The sequence below is a fragment of the Leuciscus leuciscus genome, assembly GCF_965113295.1.
Source record: "Leuciscus leuciscus genome assembly, chromosome: 15".
NCBI lineage: Eukaryota > Metazoa > Chordata > Actinopteri > Cypriniformes > Leuciscidae > Leuciscus > Leuciscus leuciscus.
Genome location: NC_138739.1, coordinates 30,153,743 through 30,173,716, shown reverse-complemented (window position 1 = coordinate 30,173,716; position 19,974 = coordinate 30,153,743). Strand labels below are relative to the sequence as shown.

The window sequence follows — 19,974 nt, the reverse complement described above, 5'->3', positions numbered from 1 at the left end:
CTATTTTAGTAAAAACTTTTAAATAAGTAATTTTAGTGATATTTAAGTGCTAAAATTGTTGACTACAGGGGGACTTTAATAATATCTTGTAGTGTGTGATGCGCAGTGGTGTTTCAAATCTTGTAGTGTGTGTACAGGTTTGAGATTTGAAAGAAGAAAATCTGTGAAGACTCTCCTTATGTGCATAATGCAACCAGATTTCACAATCGGTTAAGATTTATAAACTCCTGTAGGCTGAGCCCGGCTTTAATGTAGACATTTCCATTCAGTTGGCATCGATGTGTCAGCCAGGTCAATTTATTGACTGATATATCGCCCATTTTGACGAGAATTTGAATTGTCGCTCAGCTTTTTCTCCCTGGATTGATTCTACATCAAAACATGCTGAGAACTAATGTTGGTGTGGAATGATGCAGAGACCTTTTTTGGCCGTAGCGGAGGTAATATGAGCGCCGCTGAATATCCTTCTGGGCCGCCGCAGAGCTTTTTAAAGCGGAACTGTTTCCAGCGGCCCTGCTGCACTATCAGCATGCAGAACCAGCGAACATGATTTATATTTGTGTGTGTGTGTGCCAGCAGACCAGATAGATGGGGAAATAGTTCTGCTGTTTTGTCACGCTTTATCCAAAATTCATCACCCACCGGAGTGATCAATACTGGAAATGCAATAAATTTAAATAACCGCGCTACATGTCTAAAATGCTTCATTTTATAGACTTGCATTTAAACTGCCAGTCAAAAGTTTGCACAAAGCTTGACTGGATTTATGGCTTCATGGTCTTAAAATCCTTTTGGTTTAAAGGTTTATATGTAAAGGCTTGAAATGAGTTTTGTAGACAAAATTGTTTCAATGCATGACTTTCTTTGCAAAACAAAAATGTTTTTTTACTCCATTTATATTACTTGTAAATTAAAAATTGCCATTTCATTAACTATTAACTGTTAATTCCTACAGGTTGGTAAATGCTAATACTCTTTTGCATTTTAGGATTAAAAACTATGCAGCTCCATAAGCCACACAATTTGAGGTATCATTCATTCATGCCCATAGAAGAACCAGGAATATTAATATAGATACTTTGCAAGCACTAATAAAGAATGAATAGGTAGGTGTGTCCAAACTTTGAAATATTTTACCGCTTGTTAACCTCATATCGACACCTTTGGGGTTTCCAGGCGCTGTCATTAGATATGGTGAGACTTTAATCCTGAGATTAAACCACAGAGGTTTGATAGAAGAGAGGAGGTCAGGCACACATCACGGATAGGAAATGGAGTTTACAGAATAATAGAGGAGAAGGGCAGGAGAGAGGAGGATTAGAAAGGAAGGTCGGTAACGAGGGAGCCGATCGGAAAAGACAGAGATAAGGGGAGAGAAGAGGAAAAGGGATTTTTTAAAATCGAGCTACTCACAGAGCGGTTATCGAGTGTGTGAGCGTGACTGACAGACTGAGAGAGACACAGAAAAAGCGAGCAGTTGTGTCAGGTTTCATCTTCATCATTGGCATCGCTGCTCATCTCCCTGCTGAAAGAGACACGCTGAACCACGCGCTGTCGCTGACACGCTCAAAATCTCTTCGTCTTACTGTAGTTTCAGCGAGTCGTTAGTGTCTGTCAGGCCGCTGAGGTTTTAATTTGATTGATGATGATTCACTGCTGTTTAATTCATCAGATTTATGCTTTCACGTTTGTGTTCCCACAGTACTACGAGATGACCTACGGGCTCAACATTGAGATGCACAAACAGGTAAGATAAACCTATGGGGCAAATTCACTAAACCGTTTTGCCTGTGGTATTTTAGGACTCGAAAACAACATTTATTCTCTGGTCACACTAATCCGATTTTGTATTTTAAGTCAGATTAGGACAGGCTGTTTATAGGTTTTCAGCTATGCATAATATTACACATTATCACATTAAGCTTGCGTCGTGTCCTTAATGATTCTGATCATACTGTTTACACTCTAAATACATATAGATGTGGTTTGAATCTGGTTTGTAATAGCCTAATTTCATGTGATCTGACCATTACACTTGAAATACATATGAATGTTTTGGATCCTGTTTATAAACGTGATTTCATGTGATCTGACCGTTTACACTTGTAACATATGGATGTGGTTTTGATCCAGTTTATAAACATCTGATTTCATGTGATCTGACCATTTACACTTGTAACATATGGATGTGGTTTGGATCTAGTTTATAAACATCTGATTTCAAGTGATCTGACCGTTTACACTTGTAACATTTATGGATGTGGTTTGTATCCGGTTTATATACATCTGATTTCGTGTGATCTGTCCGTTTACACTTGTAACATATATGGATGTGGTATGGATGTGGTTTGGATCCGGTTTATAAACATCTGATTTCATGTGATCTGACCATTTACACTTGTAACATATGGATGTGGTTTGGATCTAGTTTATAAACGTCTGATTTCAAGTGATCTGACCGTTTACACTTGTAACATTTATGGATGTGGTTTGGATCCGGTTTATATACATCTGATTTCGTGTGATCTGTCCGTTTACACTTGTAACATATATGGATGTGGTATGGATGTGGTTTGGATCCGGTTTATAAACATCTGATTTCATGTGATCTGACCATTTACACTTGTAACATATGGATGTGGTTTGGATCTAGTTTATAAACGTCTGATTTCATGTGATCTGACCGTTTACACTTGTAACATTTATGGATGTGGTTTGTATCCGGTTTATATACATCTGATTTCGTGTGATCTGACCGTTTACACTTGTAACATATATGGATGTGGTTTGGATCCGGTTTATAAACATCTGATTTCATGTGATCTGACCGTTTACACTTGTAACATATATGGATTTGGTTTGGATCCGGTTTATAAACATGGTTTCATGTGATCTGACCGTTTACACTTGTAACATGTGGATGTGGTTTGGATCCGGTTTAAAAACGTCTGTTTTCATGTGAACGTTTACCCTTGTAACATATAAGAATGCTTTTTGGAACTGAGCATGCCAGCTTCTAAAACGAGGAACTTAACTGTGCACATCATGTTCAATATGCTATCTGATTTACATAATTCCTTTCATGAATCAGTTACTGAAACCACATAAACATGTGAGTGCAAATAAACCAAACTATCAGTGGGCGCAATTCATGCTCAGTGAATTCCCACGTGTGCACAATAAAATGGTTTTAATGGGGTTAAATCCTCCATGATACTTCATAATCACGTACATACATTCATAACATCATGCGCACACACATGATTTTTGGAGTAATGTTAAAAGCATGAAGCAGACTTTGTTTACATTTTAAAAGTATAATTATATATTTTTTTTTTAATGACATTTATTTTATTAATTTAAAATTGAATACATTTTATTTTAAGCCAGCCAATCAGATTGGAGCAGGCGATCAGTCCCTTTCCATTTCTGTAGACAAAATGCATCATAAGATCCATGAACGGGCTTTGCGCTGTCTGTGAACATGCCACACTTCATCAACAGCTTTTAGTGTTAGTGTCTGCTGTAAGAATAGACAGTGCTGTGTGTCTCTCTTTCCTTTCCTTTGACTGATTTCACAAAATCAGTCTTTCCCAGCCTCAGCGATGTGTGAGAAAGAGGGTAATCATACCCGCTCTCTGTGTGAGCTGGCACAGATGAATGGAGAGTGATGGAGGAAGACAAGAAAGAGAAAACGAAGAGAGAAAAACCTTTAAGTATCAGCATAAAGTTTTGTCAAGAATCACCCACTTAGTCAGGATGAGACTGTCTGATTGAAATGTGAAGCAACCAACCACACTTTTTTTAATCTTTTTTTTGTGCTGTTTTGGGGTGGGTCATGTGATTGTGTGTCAGTGGGCGGAGCTTCAGTCCTAATGCTTTCTGATTCAACAAACTGATTTGCCTCCTAATAGGATTCCACATCTCTCTGTCTCCGCCCCTTCTCTAATCCTTGTTTGATATTAGTTAGTCTCAGCCTCAGATGTCACGCTTATTTAAGTTGGCTGAACATCTGATGCGTATGGCACACTTATCCTGAAACACTTCAGGAGTTTCGAAGTCGCCATCTGATTGGTTGAATTCTACAGGATGTCCTGGAGACGTGTGTGTTGCGTTCTTTAACGGTCCGCCCGGAAACAAATGCCGTGACGCCAAACTCCCTCGTGGAAGAAGAACGCCGTCGTGTTTCCATCTGTGACAATGAGCGCTTACCAGTATCAACTAAATGCTGGACTTTCAAAAGTATGTGAAATACATACATATACATTTTCACGCCCCTAAACATGTCGCGGAACGAACTGTGATTGGTTACGTTATATGTCAGTCAAACGTCCTCATGGGTGGACCCTGACCAATGAAAGCTGTGAGAGAGCTGTGCTCTGATGTTTGCACATGATTGGCATCTCAATAGTTCACCATATCTGAATACATGTGTTTACTGAATCCCTGAAGAAATGCTCCATCCATCCATCCATCCATCCATCCATCCATCCATCCAAATCCATCCATCCAATCGCAGTGATATGTGTGTGTCTGAGAGAGCAAGAGATGAAATAGTGGACAAAATGGAGAGGAAAAAAAAACAGCAGAACCACAAAAAAGTGGGAATATAAAGCCACACACACGCCTTTAAAGTGATGCCCCCGGATGCAGGTTTGCCCCTTTTATGTCTAATGGAGCCAATCTCTCCTCTCTCTCTCTCTCTCTCTCTCTCTCTCTCTCTCTCTCTCTCTCTCTCTCTCTCTCTCTCTCTCTCTCTTCAAACATTTAAAGGCAAATATTAAGCATTGAGGCTCTAATCACTGATTGTGGTCACAGGCACTGAGGTATTCAATAAAGCCCTCATTTTCTCCTCTCCTCATCTGTCACACTGCGCTCTCTCTCTTTTTCAGTCGCTGTGTCTCTTTCGCCCCCTGTCTCCCTCTATCTGTGCTTGTTCTCTCTTGAATTCTCCTTCTCTCGTTTTGGCTCGCTCTACTGCTCGCTCGCTCTCCTTTTCTCTTGCTCTCTCTCTTTCTCTGGGCAGTGTGCCAGCCTCTCTTCCCCTGGCACTTCGCCAATATCCCTCTCTCCTCCCTCCTCTCCTCTCTCCCTCTCTTTCTCTCTGATTGATGGCCCTTCCATTCGGAAAAAGGAAGAAAAGAAACAACGAGGGAGGAAAGGAGAGCAGTAAAGCACTGAAAATCAGACACACACACAAAGGAGGACACAGGCACACATATATGCACAAAACCCTACACACATGCAAAGGCTCATGGGTAATTAAATGTGTGGGGGGAAAGCACTCGTAGAGGAGGGATACAGACACATTCCTGCACATGTGTACACAAACAAATATAAATGCACACACTCTCATCCAAAAACATTTTATAAGTTACTTTATTTTAATTATTATAAAAAAATATATGTTGATACTTAGACTATACTTTAGTGTACTATTTTTATGTAATATTTATTTTAAATGTTTTTGAAGTGATATAGTGAAAATATGATTTATTGCATTTGGATTGTAAAAAGTTAATAACTGTTCAACACAAACAAAGCAAGCATATGCAAATGTAGAGATATGTCCACACACTCGCGTGAATTCTGGGTAAATATATGTGCACACACAAGCAGCGGGGCATCTGCACCTACTCAGGTCCTTTTGATCGAGTGACAAAGCCATTATGCTAAAAGGTTGGCACCCTGGGACTTCCTCACAAACATGCACACACGTCTTGTTTTCCTTCTCCGTTTCTTCATTTCCCTCCTGCTCTCTCTCTCTCTCTCTCTTTCTCAAACACACTCGGTTTCATTCCAAAGCAGTTGCGTCACTCGCTCCCTCAACCTCATTATACACAAATGAGCTCTGTTTCACTCACACACACAATCTGCAGATGTTCAGCATCACTGCTACACTGTGTCCCAACAAAAATGCAAACAACCGAACATGCTTCCGTTCACTTGTCTGCGGTCTCATGTGGCAGAAATAACAAGTATTCTGCCAGGTAATAATAATATTGACAGATGATAATTATTCTAGGAAATTTCACAACCTAATTTTAGGCAAAAGTTAATATCCTTAACATTGTACTACATATAGATAGATATGTAGACAGGCAGATTGATTAAAGGGTAGGAAGACTTATTGACTTGATAGATAGATAGACATACAGATAGATAGACAGACAGACAGACAGACAGATATATAGATAGACAGACAGACAGACAGACAGAGATAGACAGATGGAGTTTACAGAATAATAGAGGAGAAGGGCAGGAGAGAGGAGGATTAGAAAGGAAGGTCGGTAACGAGGGAGCCGATCGGGAAAAGACAGAGATAAGGGGAGAGAAGAGGAAAAGGGATTTTTTTAAATAGAGAGACAGACAGATAGATAGATAGATAGATAGATAGATAGATAGATAGATAGATAGACAGACAGACAGGAAGATAGATAGACAGACAAACAGATAGATAAATAGATAGACAGACAGACAGACAGACAGATAAATAGACAGACAGACAGATATAGATTGATAGATAGCAGACAGATAGATGGATAGACAGACAGACAGACAAATAGATAGATATATGGATACATAGATAGCAGACAGATGGATAGATAGTTAGACAGACAGATAGATATATAGATACATAGATAGCAGACAGATGATAGATAGATAGACAGACAGACAGACATACAGATAGATAGACAGACAGACAGACAGATAGATAGATAGATAGATAGATAGACAAATAGACAGACAGACAGACAGACAGACAGATCGACAGACAGATAAATAGATAGACAGACATATAGATAGATAGACATAGACAGACAGACAGACAGACAGACAGACAGATAGATAGATAGATAGACAGACAGACAGACAGACATATCGACAGACAGATAGATAGATAGACATAGACAGACAGACATACAGATAGATAGATAGATAGACAGACAGACAGATAGATAGACAGACAGACAGACAGACAGACATATAGACAGACAGACAGATAGATAGATAGATAGATAGATAGATAGATAGATAGATAGATAGATAGATAGATAGATAGATAGATAGATAGATAGATGGATGGATGGATGGATGGATGGATGGATGGATGGATAGATATAGATAAATAGATAGATAGATAGATAGATAGACAGACAGATACAGACAGACAGATAGATAGATATATAGATAGATAGATAGATAGACAGACAGACAGACAGACAGGCAGATTGATGCTAGAATAACTGTTTCACAGCACAAGATTAATTAATAGCAAACCACAAATATCCAATCAATTCCCTATGGAAAAAATCAAGTCCTGCCTAACATTCTTTCCTGTTCGAGAAGCCATTTCACTCGGATATAGAGGGTAATGCATTGACTTCACTTTCCCGCTGTGAGACGCCCGCTCAGCCTTCTGCGTGAATGGATTTAATAGGGGAAAATGTGAGTAAAACAAATGATTTTCAGTTTAAATTAAAGGTTGGACTTGATATAAGTGTTCCTTACAACTTACCAAAGATCCAGTGATCCATGGATATTGACATGCAGCCAGGAAACCTGTTTCCTGACATTTATATGTGCCTGATTTCAACGCTGGGGAAATACATAAAGCAAATTTGCCTGTGAACGTTTTGTATAAATACAATATAGGTAGGTCTAAATCCGGATGAACACTAATATCAATGTTATATATATATGTTATATCATATCGTCCAGCCCTAAACTTGTATATTTTTTGTCAGTTTATTTAAAAACATCCAATTATGCAGAATATACGATGGTAAATATTTCGTTGTCATTGTCAATACAATGTATAGGGTATGATTTTACCCCAAAATTCTGCATATTAACACAAAATTGTAACTGCAAATCCAAATTTGCTTCTCTGTTCAGCTTTCGGCAGTCTGTAAAAAATATCTCAGATTTCTTGTCAAATCACTCCAATGGCCAATGGTGATGTCATGCATATACCCTCTCACAACTTCTGTTTCATGCTGCCTTTAATAGTACTGTGTGCAGATTAAAATAGCTCCAAAACAGGTTTGCTTCGCTCCTCATGTAGGTATTAGAGTACATTTAGAGGTCTGCTGTGTTTCTGTGCCTCCATCACTGCAAATACTCCTCCATTAGTGTGTGTGTGTGTGTGTGTGTGTGTGTGTGTGTGTGTGTGTGTGTGTGTGTGTGTGTGTGTGTGTGTGTGTGTGATCAGAGAGCCTTATCACAGGACAGAAAAGACTGGAAAAACTGTAAAAAGAAGATAATAGCTGCTGCATGGTGACTGGGCACCCTGTAAAATGTGTTGAAAGGAACGTGTGTGTGAAAGAAAGTAATTAACTGTTCTTGTGTTGCAGCGTGTGTGAAACACTTGTCCGCCTGTCTGTTGTTGTTCTTAGTGAGACTATAATTAAACGTGTGTGTGTTTGAGTGCTCTGTTGCAGGGAGATTGAGACTATTCAAGCTATTCAGCCCTGAAGTGCACTCTCTCTCTCTCTCTCTCTCTCTCTCTCTCTCTCTCTCTCTCTCTCTCTCTCTCTCTCTCTCTCTCTCTCTCTCTCTCTCTCTCTCAGGGAAATTGCTAAATGAATAGAACTCAGCACACACACAAACTAGACATTTTTGGTAGAAAATGTAAGTGTCACTTACAAACTCACCGCCTTAATTCTAAGGTGTTGCTATGTGGTTAGTAAGGTGTTCTGAGTGGTTGCTAGGATGTTATGTGGGATTGTTAGGGGGTTGCTAGGGTGTTTTGGGTAGTTTTTAGTTATTATTTAGTTTGTTATGAGTGGCATACATATAAGTGCATTGCTATAAGTGCATTGCTTGGGTATTTTCTGCAGTTGCCAGGGGGTTGTTAGGGTCCTCTGGGTGGTTTCTATGATGTTTTAAATGTTTTTAGCACATTGCTAGGGTGTTCTGGGTGGTTACTAAGATGTTGCTAGGGTGGTTGTTAGGGCATAGCTGTAGGGTTTATAGGATTTAGTTATTAAAGTATTTCTATGCAGTTGATAGTGTTTTCTGGTCGTAGTTTCGATGTTATGTGTTTTTATGGTGTTCTTGGGGATTGCTGTAGTTACTAGATGTGTTTGCTAGATTATGAATGGTTTTTAATGCATTGCTAAGGTGTTCTGTGTGGTTAATAGCACGTTGCTATTCAGTTGATAAGGTGTTTCTAGAGTGTTTTGCTGGTTGCTAGGGTGTTCTGGGTAGTTGCTAGGGTTTTATGAAGGGTTTTTAACTCATTGCTAGTAGAGATGCATGACTCTGGATAAATTGAGAATCACGATACTGAGTTCTGACAACTAAAAAAAAACATAATTTACTAGAGGTTCTGACAGTGTTAATTGCTTCAGTCTATTTCAAATGTTTAATTAATCTGAATTCTTTTCTTTTTTTATCGGTTTGAATGAATGATTCAATGACTCACTCATAAATACTTCACTTGTTTCATTACAGGATGAATCAGCCTTTTTGAATGAATCTCTTGAATGAATGATTCAATGACAAATAACAAAATTTAACAGTCACTTGTCGCCACCTACTGGTGCAACGATGTAATCGCTACAATCGTTATTTGAAGTGCTATGTTACAATTGTTATTTTAAGCGCTAAGTTACTTTCAAATGGTGATTTGCTCTATTTTGATCGCTACCGTGGACATCAGCGTTTATATCCGAACTATATACGTTTATACCAATACTTCTGTGATAATCTAAATTATTGTAACACGGAAATAACGATTCTGTGTGGTTGAAAAGACTGTTTGTGAATCTATTTCATACCTATACATGACAGCTGCTGTCTTTGGATCAGCGCCAGCGCAAACACAGATTTCAATGTTCCGGTGTGATTTTGCCAAAGGTTTTATAGACACAGGCGAATCGTTGTCGTTTAGGAACGAGATCGCGTGGGTGTTTGAATCGAGATCGCAATTTTTTTTAACGATTAATAATGTAGTTCTAGTTGCTATTGTTTTCTTGGTGGTTACTATGAGTGGTTTTAAACTAATCTCTACGGTGTTCTGGGTTGATAGCTCGTTTGGAGTATTTTTTTATCATTCATGTCCACAAAATTACAATTAACCTTCATCCTCCATCACAGCAGTGCTAAATTGCCTTCATTACATTATTATCTGTCACTCTCTTTCTCTGGCTTGTGTATCTGTTGTTGCTGAGACATCATTGTCATGAATATAATCTAAGCTGAAGCCATTTGTGTGCTTGGGAATTGAGAGCCCAGTGCAGTAGTACAGGTTTATCACTGTCATTGTTTTCTCTCCTAATCGAGCGTGTGTATGTGTGTGTTCTCTTGCAGGCGGAGATCGTGAAGCGACTCAGTGCTATCTGTGCTCAAATCATCCCTTTCCTCTCTCAGGAGGTACGCTGACAGTGATTGACAACTCATCAGGGTTCTGGGGTCTTCTCCCAGAGGCACACACACACATACACACACACTTTCTCTCCCCGTCAGACTGATTCCCCCTCAGTACAGCAGACAGCTTCTAGATTTTAACGACCCCGTCTCACATCTCCAACCAAACAAGGATTGCTGATATCCTGCGTTTTTTAACGAAGCAGCAAACTCCTGCCGTGTCCGGTTACCGAGAGTCATCTGTGATGGTTTGATGAGCTCAGTTTGCAAATTCAGCTCGAGTCCAGCATCTCTGTTTGCTTTATTAGCAGCTCTACTTCTAGTGATACCAGCAGGTAGTCCCGTTCCAAACCCATGCTATTGGTTGAACCGGAAGTCAAACAAATTACTCGCTTCACATTAATGAGCCAAAACATCAAATTCTAGTAATTCGTGCAAAAATCGAAGAGTTCTCGGGGAGCGCCGTTCAGTCACATGTTGCTTGTTTCTTTCAGTTCGTATGAAGGGTAGAAGGAGAAGCTCTTGAGATTCGGCTGTTGCTTTTCTAGCTGTACTTTGTTGCGAATGGCTAAGGCTGGAATGGTTTGTTTTGTGTCCCATCATACTCAAAGCTCCAGTTCCGTTGTCGTGGAGCCATAGGTCCATTATTATCTTCAAAGCTTTGGAGCTGCAATCCTCTCAAGTCCACGGTGGGTTGTATGAATGCACACTATGAAATTAAAGCAACTCTCCTTTAGAGTTCAAAACTGTACTGGAAAATGAGAGAGGATTGATTTCTCTCAAAACTTATCAAAGATTTAGATTCATCAAGATGATTTGTCTTTTAAATTATTAAATCCTTCAGGACAATTTCAGTGACATCACCTGCACACAGCTGATATCTCAACCAATCAGATGCTTCAATTATTGTACTTTACGTAAGACTTCTGTAAATAACATATCTGTTTACCGATCATTATTCATATAGTCTGTTTGTGAATATGACCTTTGATATAATGTATACTGATACAGCTCCCTTTCATGTGAGGATACCTGTGTTCAGAATGTAACGCCTGGAATGGATCTTTATTTCAAATGAGCGGATTTATTTGGGCAGATGAGCAATAAAAGATCAGGCGGACCTGTATTGATCAGGAGGTCACCTTTAGCATTAGCTTGAGTTAGTGTCTGCTGACGGGGAAGGACAGAGTGATATGTCTGTCAATACTTGACTGTGTGTGTGTGTGCGTGTGTGACAGACAGAGGGATGTAGAGAGAGAGTGTGTGAGGATAAATAGTTTAGCTGTGAGATGTTTACTTAAATTCACTTTTTTTTTTGTGTGTTTGAGTTTGTGTGTCTACAAATCTGTATTTTGTGTCTGTTTCTTACCAGTTATCTGTGTGTGTGTGTGTGTGTGTCAGCATCAACAGCAGGTCGTTCAGGCGGTGGAACGTGCCAAACAGGTCACCATGGCAGAACTCAACGCCATCATAGGGGTGAGTGACCTCTGACCTTTCTGACTTCTCATACAGACGGTTGGATGGATAGATAGATAGATAGATAGATAGATAGATAGATAGATAGATAGATAGATAGATAGATAGATAGACGATGATAGGACGATAGATAGATGGATGGATGGATAAACGATGATATAACGATAGATTGGTAGATGGATGGATGGATGGATAGATGGATGGATGGATAAACGATGATATAACGATAGATTGGTAGATGGATGGATGGATGGATAGATAGATAGATAGATAGATAGATAGATAGATAGATAGACGATGATAGGACGATGGATGGATGGATGGATAAACGATGATATAACGATGGATGGATGGATGGATGGATGGATGGATAGATAGATAGATAGATAGATAGACGATGATAGGACGATAGATAGATAGATAGATAGATAGATAGACGATGATAGATGGATAGATAGATGGATGGATGGATAAACGATGATATAACGATAGATTGGTAGACGGATGGATGGATGGATGGATGGATGGATGGATGGATGGATAGACGATGATAGGACGATGGATGGATGGATGGATGGATGGATGGATGGATGGATGGATGGATGGATAGATAGATAGACGATGATAGGACGATGGATGGATAGATAGATGGAATATTTGATCTCTTTATATCTCTGTCTGTATATATATCTGTCCATCCATCCATCCATCTCAGTTTATCTCCATGTGATATATCTTTTTGTGTATGTGTGCCTGACTGTTGTCTTTCTCTCCTTCTCTCTGTTTGTGTGTCTGTCTCTCAGCAGCAGCAGCTCCAGCACCTGTCTCACCACACTCCAGGTATCCCTCTCACTCCTCACCCTTCAGGTCTGTCTCTGAGCGGCACCTCGGGTCTGCTGGCCCTCACCGGGGCCCTGGGAGTCTCCGCTCACCTGGCCAACAAGGACGACCGCAACCACCTGGACCCCGAGCACCTGCGAGGTGAGTGTCTGTCTGACCTGTCTTACTCTTTAATCTCACAGGTGCATGGGGTTAGTAAATGACTTTAAATTAAATAATTAATTGTAAAAATAAAAATATATAAATATTTACATTTAATTTACAATAGAGAATATTTATATTTAATTTAAAATAAATATATTAAATAAAAAAATTTGTTTTAAATAAATTTATCAAAGGAATAGTTCACCCAAAAATGAAAATTAGCCCATGAATTACTCACCCTCAAGTCGTCCTAGGTGTATATGACTTTCTTCTTTCAGATGAATACAATCGGAGTTATATTAATAAACACCCTGACGCTTCCGAGCTTTATAATGGCAGTGAATCGCTGTTTCTGTTTTGAAAGTGCATCCATCCATGATAAAAGGGCACCACATGGCTCCGGGTGGTTAATACAGGCCTTCTGAAGTGAAGCGATGCGTTTGTGTAAGAAAAATACCCATATTTAAAACTTTCTAAAGTAAAATAACTCTACACAAAATATTGATTCGACTGAGTTTTAATACTTTATTAGATCACCAAATACAAAACTTCCACGAAGAAAAACCATTCCTAGAAGGCGTATAGCACTGCTGACTTCAGTAACCCGGATGAGCCTGCGTTATCTGTTTTGAGTGGTTGTTATCTGGGAAGCTATTGACCAATCAGAATCAAGTATTCCACAGAGCCGTGTAATAAATATGTATATTTTTCTTACACAAACGCATTGCTATGCTTCAGAAGGCCTTTATTAACCCCCCCCCCGGAGCCGTGTGGAGCACTTTTATGATGGATAGATGCACTTTTGTGGACTTTAAAACACAAACGGCCATTCACTACCATTATAAAGCTCGGAAGAGCCAGGATTTTTTAATATAACTCCAATTGTGTTCGTCTGAAAGAAGAATGTCATATACACCTAGGATGGCTTGAGGGTGAGTAAATCATGGGCTAATTTTCATTTTTTGGATGAACTATCCATTTAAACTGGAACGCATAAATTAATATGAATAAATATAAATTAATTTATTATTAATATAAATGCATTGGGCAGTTTCTCTCTTTTTCACTTTTTAAAAAAGACAAAGCTTTTTTTTTAGCTGACTTAACAAAATGAAACCTAATTTGTGAGCATTAGGTATGGATCTTTATCTGTGTATTTTATCATTTTCATGTTGCAATTCTTCATCAACAGTGCACAAAATGCATGCAGTGTTCAATTTTTGTGACCAATACCAATTAACTTCCGCTATGATTTATTTGTTGACACACCCCCAACTAGTTTGTTGATTAACTTTCATTACGGCACCGTCCATGTGCACTTATGAGTCTTCCGACATTAAAGTGATCATTTCAAGAGAGTGATGGAGCGAAAAATGGCCCAAGAAAAACAAAGCGGAAGACTAGCGAGAAGGAGCTGCTACAGTAGATTTGATATACTTCTGAGAAGCCTTAAAGCTCTGATAAGACTGAAGGCCAGAGGGGCGACATGTTCAGGGAGTTCAATACAATGGATGTATTTTTATTGCACCCTTACTGGATTTTTCAGCATGACCTTGGCTTGCAATGGAATTGTTGTTATTATTATCTAGACTGACGTCAATCCCCAACCCCTCCTTCTCTTTCTGTCTCTCTCTCTCCTCCGCTCCCAGAGGGTGCGCCCAGCAGGGTGAGTATCAAACTTGAGTGTTTGTTTGTATATATGTGTCTCCACCCCACTGACTTTGATAAATGATTCCAAATACAGAGTCTTTTAAAGAGAAGTACGGATTATGAAATCCTAAACTAAGACGCTTTAAGCACAGTTCCTGCCCACTGCCATTAGCACTAAGGAAAAGGGTTCATTCTGTACTTTTAATATAACAACCCATAGTTCTCTGTCATTTGGTTGCATCACAGTTAGCCTTAAAGGAACAGTCCACCCCAAAATGAAACTTGCTTGCTGGTTCTCTTACCATCCAAACTCCAAACTCTTGTGATTTCTATGCGCTGCGGAGGTTAACATTTTCAGTGAAAAATGATTTAAAAGCTATGAAAAAATGTCAAAAAAGTACAAAAATCACAGAATTTAATATTTGGGTGTACTGTCCCTTTAAAAGTTTTGATTTTCCTTTTAAGGGATTGTTCCCCCCAAAAATGACTGCAAGGTCATCATTTACTCACCCTCATGTCCTTCCAAATCGATATGACTTGTATGAGCTGCAGAGGGCAAACTTTTCAGTGAATAATGGCTTAAATTTAAGTCTGGCATTTGGTGACTTTTAATATAGCGTGCGAGTCATTTAAACTACTTTTATGGTATTTTATGGAAAATAGATGTTTTAAGGTACTTCCAAATAGTTTTTTTGTGTGTTCCAAGAAATAAAAACAGCAAATATGTTTGGAACGACATGAAGGCGAGTAAATAATGATAGAATTTTCATTTTTGGGTGCACTGTCCCTTTAAGAGTTTTATTTGGGGAAAAAAATGTTGAGAACTCCGAGGAGAATGATTCATAACAGTCGAATTCTTTGAGATGATTTCTTGTTGCTGACTATAAAGGAAGAAAATGAGGGAGTCAAGGAAAGGTCTAAGTGAGGGGGAGTGAAAAGAGAGAGAGAGATTTAGTAGAAAACAGGTTTGTTTGAGAGAACTGGGCTTCTTTGTGCACTTTTTCTCATCACAGTCCAATGCACTTCCTGTTTGGCTCATAAAACTGCACCGTTGCAGAAAACGAAGTTGTTTGAAGTCACTGATCTGAGACCGGTTTTGCTTTACTCCCCATAATGATAAAAGTTGAGAGACTGGACAGTTGACACTGGATGGTGACTAAATGTTTTGGGATAATTGAACTGTCATCATTTAATCACATCTTTTCCATACAATGACCTTTCTTAGTGGCCAAATACCCAAATTTACCTTTAAAATCCCTTCCACGGCAGTTCTCAAGTCAAATATGACGCAGGTTTTACATCATGACGTTTGGTTAAGAGACACTCGAGAAACAGTGACATTTGTTGTTATTGACCTCCAAAAGTTTAGCATTCAGTTGGGAATGAGACCGTGTGTGTGTTTATGCTGTGTTTTCTGTCTATAGAGTAAATCAGTGTCGTCGACTGACAGTCAGGCAGCAGATGATCGGCAGGGTCCGTCAGGGGTGTATCCCTCACAGGCCAGCAGCGATGCCAAACGCAGACGGTGTGATGACAAAGACGTCATCCCGTCTCACTACGTACGTCACATGATGATGACATCATTCTTGTCTTTCCCCCAATTAACTAAATGAGTGTGTTACACTGACAGTCTATCTATCTATCTGTCTGTCTGTCTATCTATCTATCTATCTATCTATCTATATATCTATCTATCTGTCTATCTGTCTGTCTATCTATCTATCTGTCTATCTATCTGTCTGTCTATCTATCTGTCTGTCTGTCTGTCTATCTATCTGTCTGTCAATCTATCTATCTATCTGGCTGTCTATCTATCTATCTGTCTGTCTATCTATCTGTCTGTCTATCTATCTGTCTATCTGTCTGTCTGTCTATCTATCTGTCTATCTATCTGTCTATCTATCTGTCTATCTGTCTATCTATCTGTCTATCTATCTATCTGTCTGTCTGTCTATCTATCTGTCTATCTATCTGTCTATCTATCTGTCTGTCTATCTATCTATCTGTCTATCTGTCTGTCTGTCTATCTATCTATCTATCTCTCTATCTATCTATCTGTCTATCTGTCTGTCTGTCTATCTATCTGTCTGTCTATCTGTCTGTCTGTCTGTCTGTCTGTCTGTCTGTCTATCTATCTATCTCTCTATCTATCTGTCTATCTGTCTGTCTGTCTGTCTATCTATCTATCTGTCTGTCTGTCTATCTATCTGTCTATCTATCTGTCTATCTATCTGTCTATCTGTCTGTCTGTCTATCTATCTATCTATCTCTCTATCTATCTATCTGTCTATCTGTCTGTCTATCTGTCTGTCTGTATGTCTGTCTGTCTGTCTATATCTATCTATCTGTCTATTTGTCTGTCTATCTATCTATCTGTCTATATCTGTCTATTTGTCTGTCTGTCTGTCTGTCTATCTATCTGTCTATCTGTCTACTTGTCTGTCTGTCTATCTATCTCTCTATCTATCTATCTGTCTGTCTGTCTGTCTATCTATCTATCTATCTATCTATCTATCTGTCTATCTGTCTATTTGTCTGTCTATCTATCTGTCTATTTGTCTGTCTATTTGTCTGTCTATCTATCTGTCTATCTGTCTATTTGTCTGTCTGTCTATCTATCTATCTATCTATCTATCTATCTGTCTATTTGTCTGTCTGTCTGTCTGTCTATCTATCTGTCTATTTGTCTGTCTATCTATCTATCTATCTATCTATCTATCTATCTATCTATCTGTCTATCTGTCTATTTGTCTGTCTATCTATCTGTCTATCTGTCTATCTGTCTATTTGTCTGTCTGTCTATCTATCTGTCTATTTGTCTGTCTATCTGTCTGGCTATCTGTCTATCTATCTGTCTATCTATCTATCTATCTGTCTATCTATCTATCTATCTGTCTGTCTATCTATATATCTGTCTATCTATCTGTCTATCTATCTATCTGTTTATCTATCTATCTGTCTATATATCTATCTATATACATTATATTATATATATATATAGAGAGAGAGAGAGAGAGAGAGATTTAAAAATATATATATTTTACTGATTTCCAGTGAAATTAAATTTTATTCTTAAATGAAATTCAGCTTCATAATTGTTTCAGTCCCTGACTGTAAAAATATGTTCTGGATAGTTATGAATACAACATCTGCGTTATTGTCAAATTTCTAATATAGAACATGATTGAAATTTGTGAATTTTTATTGACATTTTATTTCATTGCAGCTTCTATTGTGTTTACTGGACTGTTGTGCTACTGGACAATGTTCTGGGTTCAGTACAAGCTTGCTTGATATGGTTTTATGGAAAATAATGTTTAAAATTGTATAAATTATTTATTTATTTATTTAACTAATTATAAATAATTTAAATGTAATATGTATATTATATTATATAAATATTTTCATTAATAAATATAATTAAAAAATATTTAAAATAGAATTTTACAACTATATTTTAATATGAAAAATACACATTATATAATATTATGTTATATTATAATAAAAACGTATGCCTAATGTATAGGTAAAATCTTTTTTACTCTATAATTTTTGTAATATAGGTCATTATGCTCAACAATGCATTTACCAAATGCATACATGTAGGATGTGACCATCCGGGCGGGTGTAATTAGGGGGATGATGTCACTATAGGGTGATGGTAATAGGAACATCAGGCCATGATCACATCAAAGCCCTGTTGCCATGGTAACTAAGTGCGTTGTCAATCCCTGATTCCCAGAGATGGGCGAAAGAGGAGAGTGAGATGAGTGTGAGCTGTGTGAGAGCGATGGACAAGGTGGTGGGAGAGTCTCCCCTACTGTGATTGGTGAAATTAAACACAAAGGGAGGGGCGCGGAAAGAGCAGAAAAAGGACAGTGCAATATTGTACATGTACCTGATAAATATCCCATAGGGTTATATATTTTTGTGCCTGTGTGTGTGTGTCGTCTAACACCATCCTTCTCCTGCCTGTTTGCTTTTAGGACAGTGACGGAGACAAGAGCGAGGACAATCTTGTGGTAGATGTCTCAAATGAGGTCAGTTCACACGCACTGCTAAATTAACGTCAGTGAAAGTCTGGACTTACAGTTGTTCTGTCAATCGATTAAACATCCTAATTAAATTAATTAGATGATATGCTGATTAATTAATAAAATGATTTGCATATATCAAAATTTGCAACCAAAAAAAAGATGAAGGCATTATTGTGGTAAACAAGATTTAATTTACGTTACAAAAAGTAGGTTTAGTCATTAAGATTTAGATATTATTGTTTGTTGCCATATATTACAATTATGGTTCATATTGTCTTATGATTGTGATACTTTTAACTCAGATGGTAGGAAAATTCATAATTGCGGAATTTACATACAGATCTGATCAGCATGAATAAATGCATTTTTTATTTATTTTATATAATAAACTAAATTAATGTGTTAAATTGACGGCCTTAGTAAAAAAAATTAAGTATTTTATCAGGAGCAAAAAGGTTGCTGGCCGCAGACGTCATGCACGATGCGATTCATAAAATAAAAAATGTTTTGCTAGACGACTTCAGCTTGTACTGGATTCAGTGTGCGGCCAGAAACCTTTTTGCTCGTTTTCAAGTATTCCCTTGGCTCTATGCGCCTGAAGCAAAAGGATTTCTTGTCAATTTAGAGTGCAACATTTTTTTCTAGTTTTGTATTTTTAGGCACAAAGAAATGTTATTTTGTTTTAAATTAACATTTTTATTTTATTTATTTTATTTTTGTTTTGTTTTCTGGTTTGCTCTGTTGTTTTTGTTTTTTTGTTTGGCCTTTTAATTTGGTTTGGTTTGATTTTTGTTTGGTTTTGTTAAACAAAAATCTAACCAAAACAAAAATCAAACCTAACCAAATCAAAACAAAACAAAAGCAAACAACAACAAAACAACAAAGCAAACCAAAAAATAAATAAAAATCATTCAAATAAAATCTTAATTTAAAACAAAATAAAAATTTCACGGTGATAAAATACAAAAAAGAATTTAAACTACGGCTGTCAATTTAACACATAATTTGTTTTGTTTTGTTTTGATTTGTGTTTTCTTATTCCACATCAAAATTTACCCGATTTACTTGCTCCTGGTCTTATTTTGCACAATTCATCGGTTCATTCATTCAGTATATTGTTGCCCATAAAAAAGTTAGACTTCATAAACATTAATCAAAATGTAATAACTTTCTCTGCCTGTGAATATCAAACCAAGCCAATTACTGGAGACTATAATATCATGAAGATTTGGGCCAGCCCACACAGCAACCACCCAAAAACACCCTAGTCTTTCACTGATTTTAATCTTAATGATGTGTATTTGTATTTGATTGTAGAGCAGCACAAACAAATGCAATTCATCCTGAAAAACTCATTCTTTATTATTATTTCTATGCAATTATCATCCATTTCAAGGTAAAACGTTACAGCTCTGTTTCTCAATTACTGGATAAATATTGAACATCACTCATA

The 19,974-nt window shown here is 37.8% G+C and overlaps 1 protein-coding gene across 2 annotated transcripts in view; it reads left to right on the top strand.

The window, feature by feature from the left end:
* tle2b (TLE family member 2, transcriptional corepressor b) overlaps positions 1 to 19,974 on the top strand; it is a 49,010-nt gene that overhangs the window by 21,889 nt on the left and 7,147 nt on the right. Inside the window, exons 5-11 of one of the 2 annotated variants that reach the window (XM_082139692.1) lie at positions 1,703 to 1,747; positions 10,318 to 10,380; positions 11,776 to 11,850; positions 12,654 to 12,831; positions 14,484 to 14,500; positions 15,909 to 16,043; positions 18,471 to 18,524. In XM_082139692.1, the coding sequence (XP_081995818.1) occupies positions 1,703 to 1,747; positions 10,318 to 10,380; positions 11,776 to 11,850; positions 12,654 to 12,831; positions 14,484 to 14,500; positions 15,909 to 16,043; positions 18,471 to 18,524 (567 nt within the window). The remainder of the gene's footprint in view (positions 1 to 1,702; positions 1,748 to 10,317; positions 10,381 to 11,775; positions 11,851 to 12,653; positions 12,832 to 14,483; positions 14,501 to 15,908; positions 16,044 to 18,470; positions 18,525 to 19,974) is intronic. The other variant, XM_082139693.1, reaches the window with a different exon arrangement.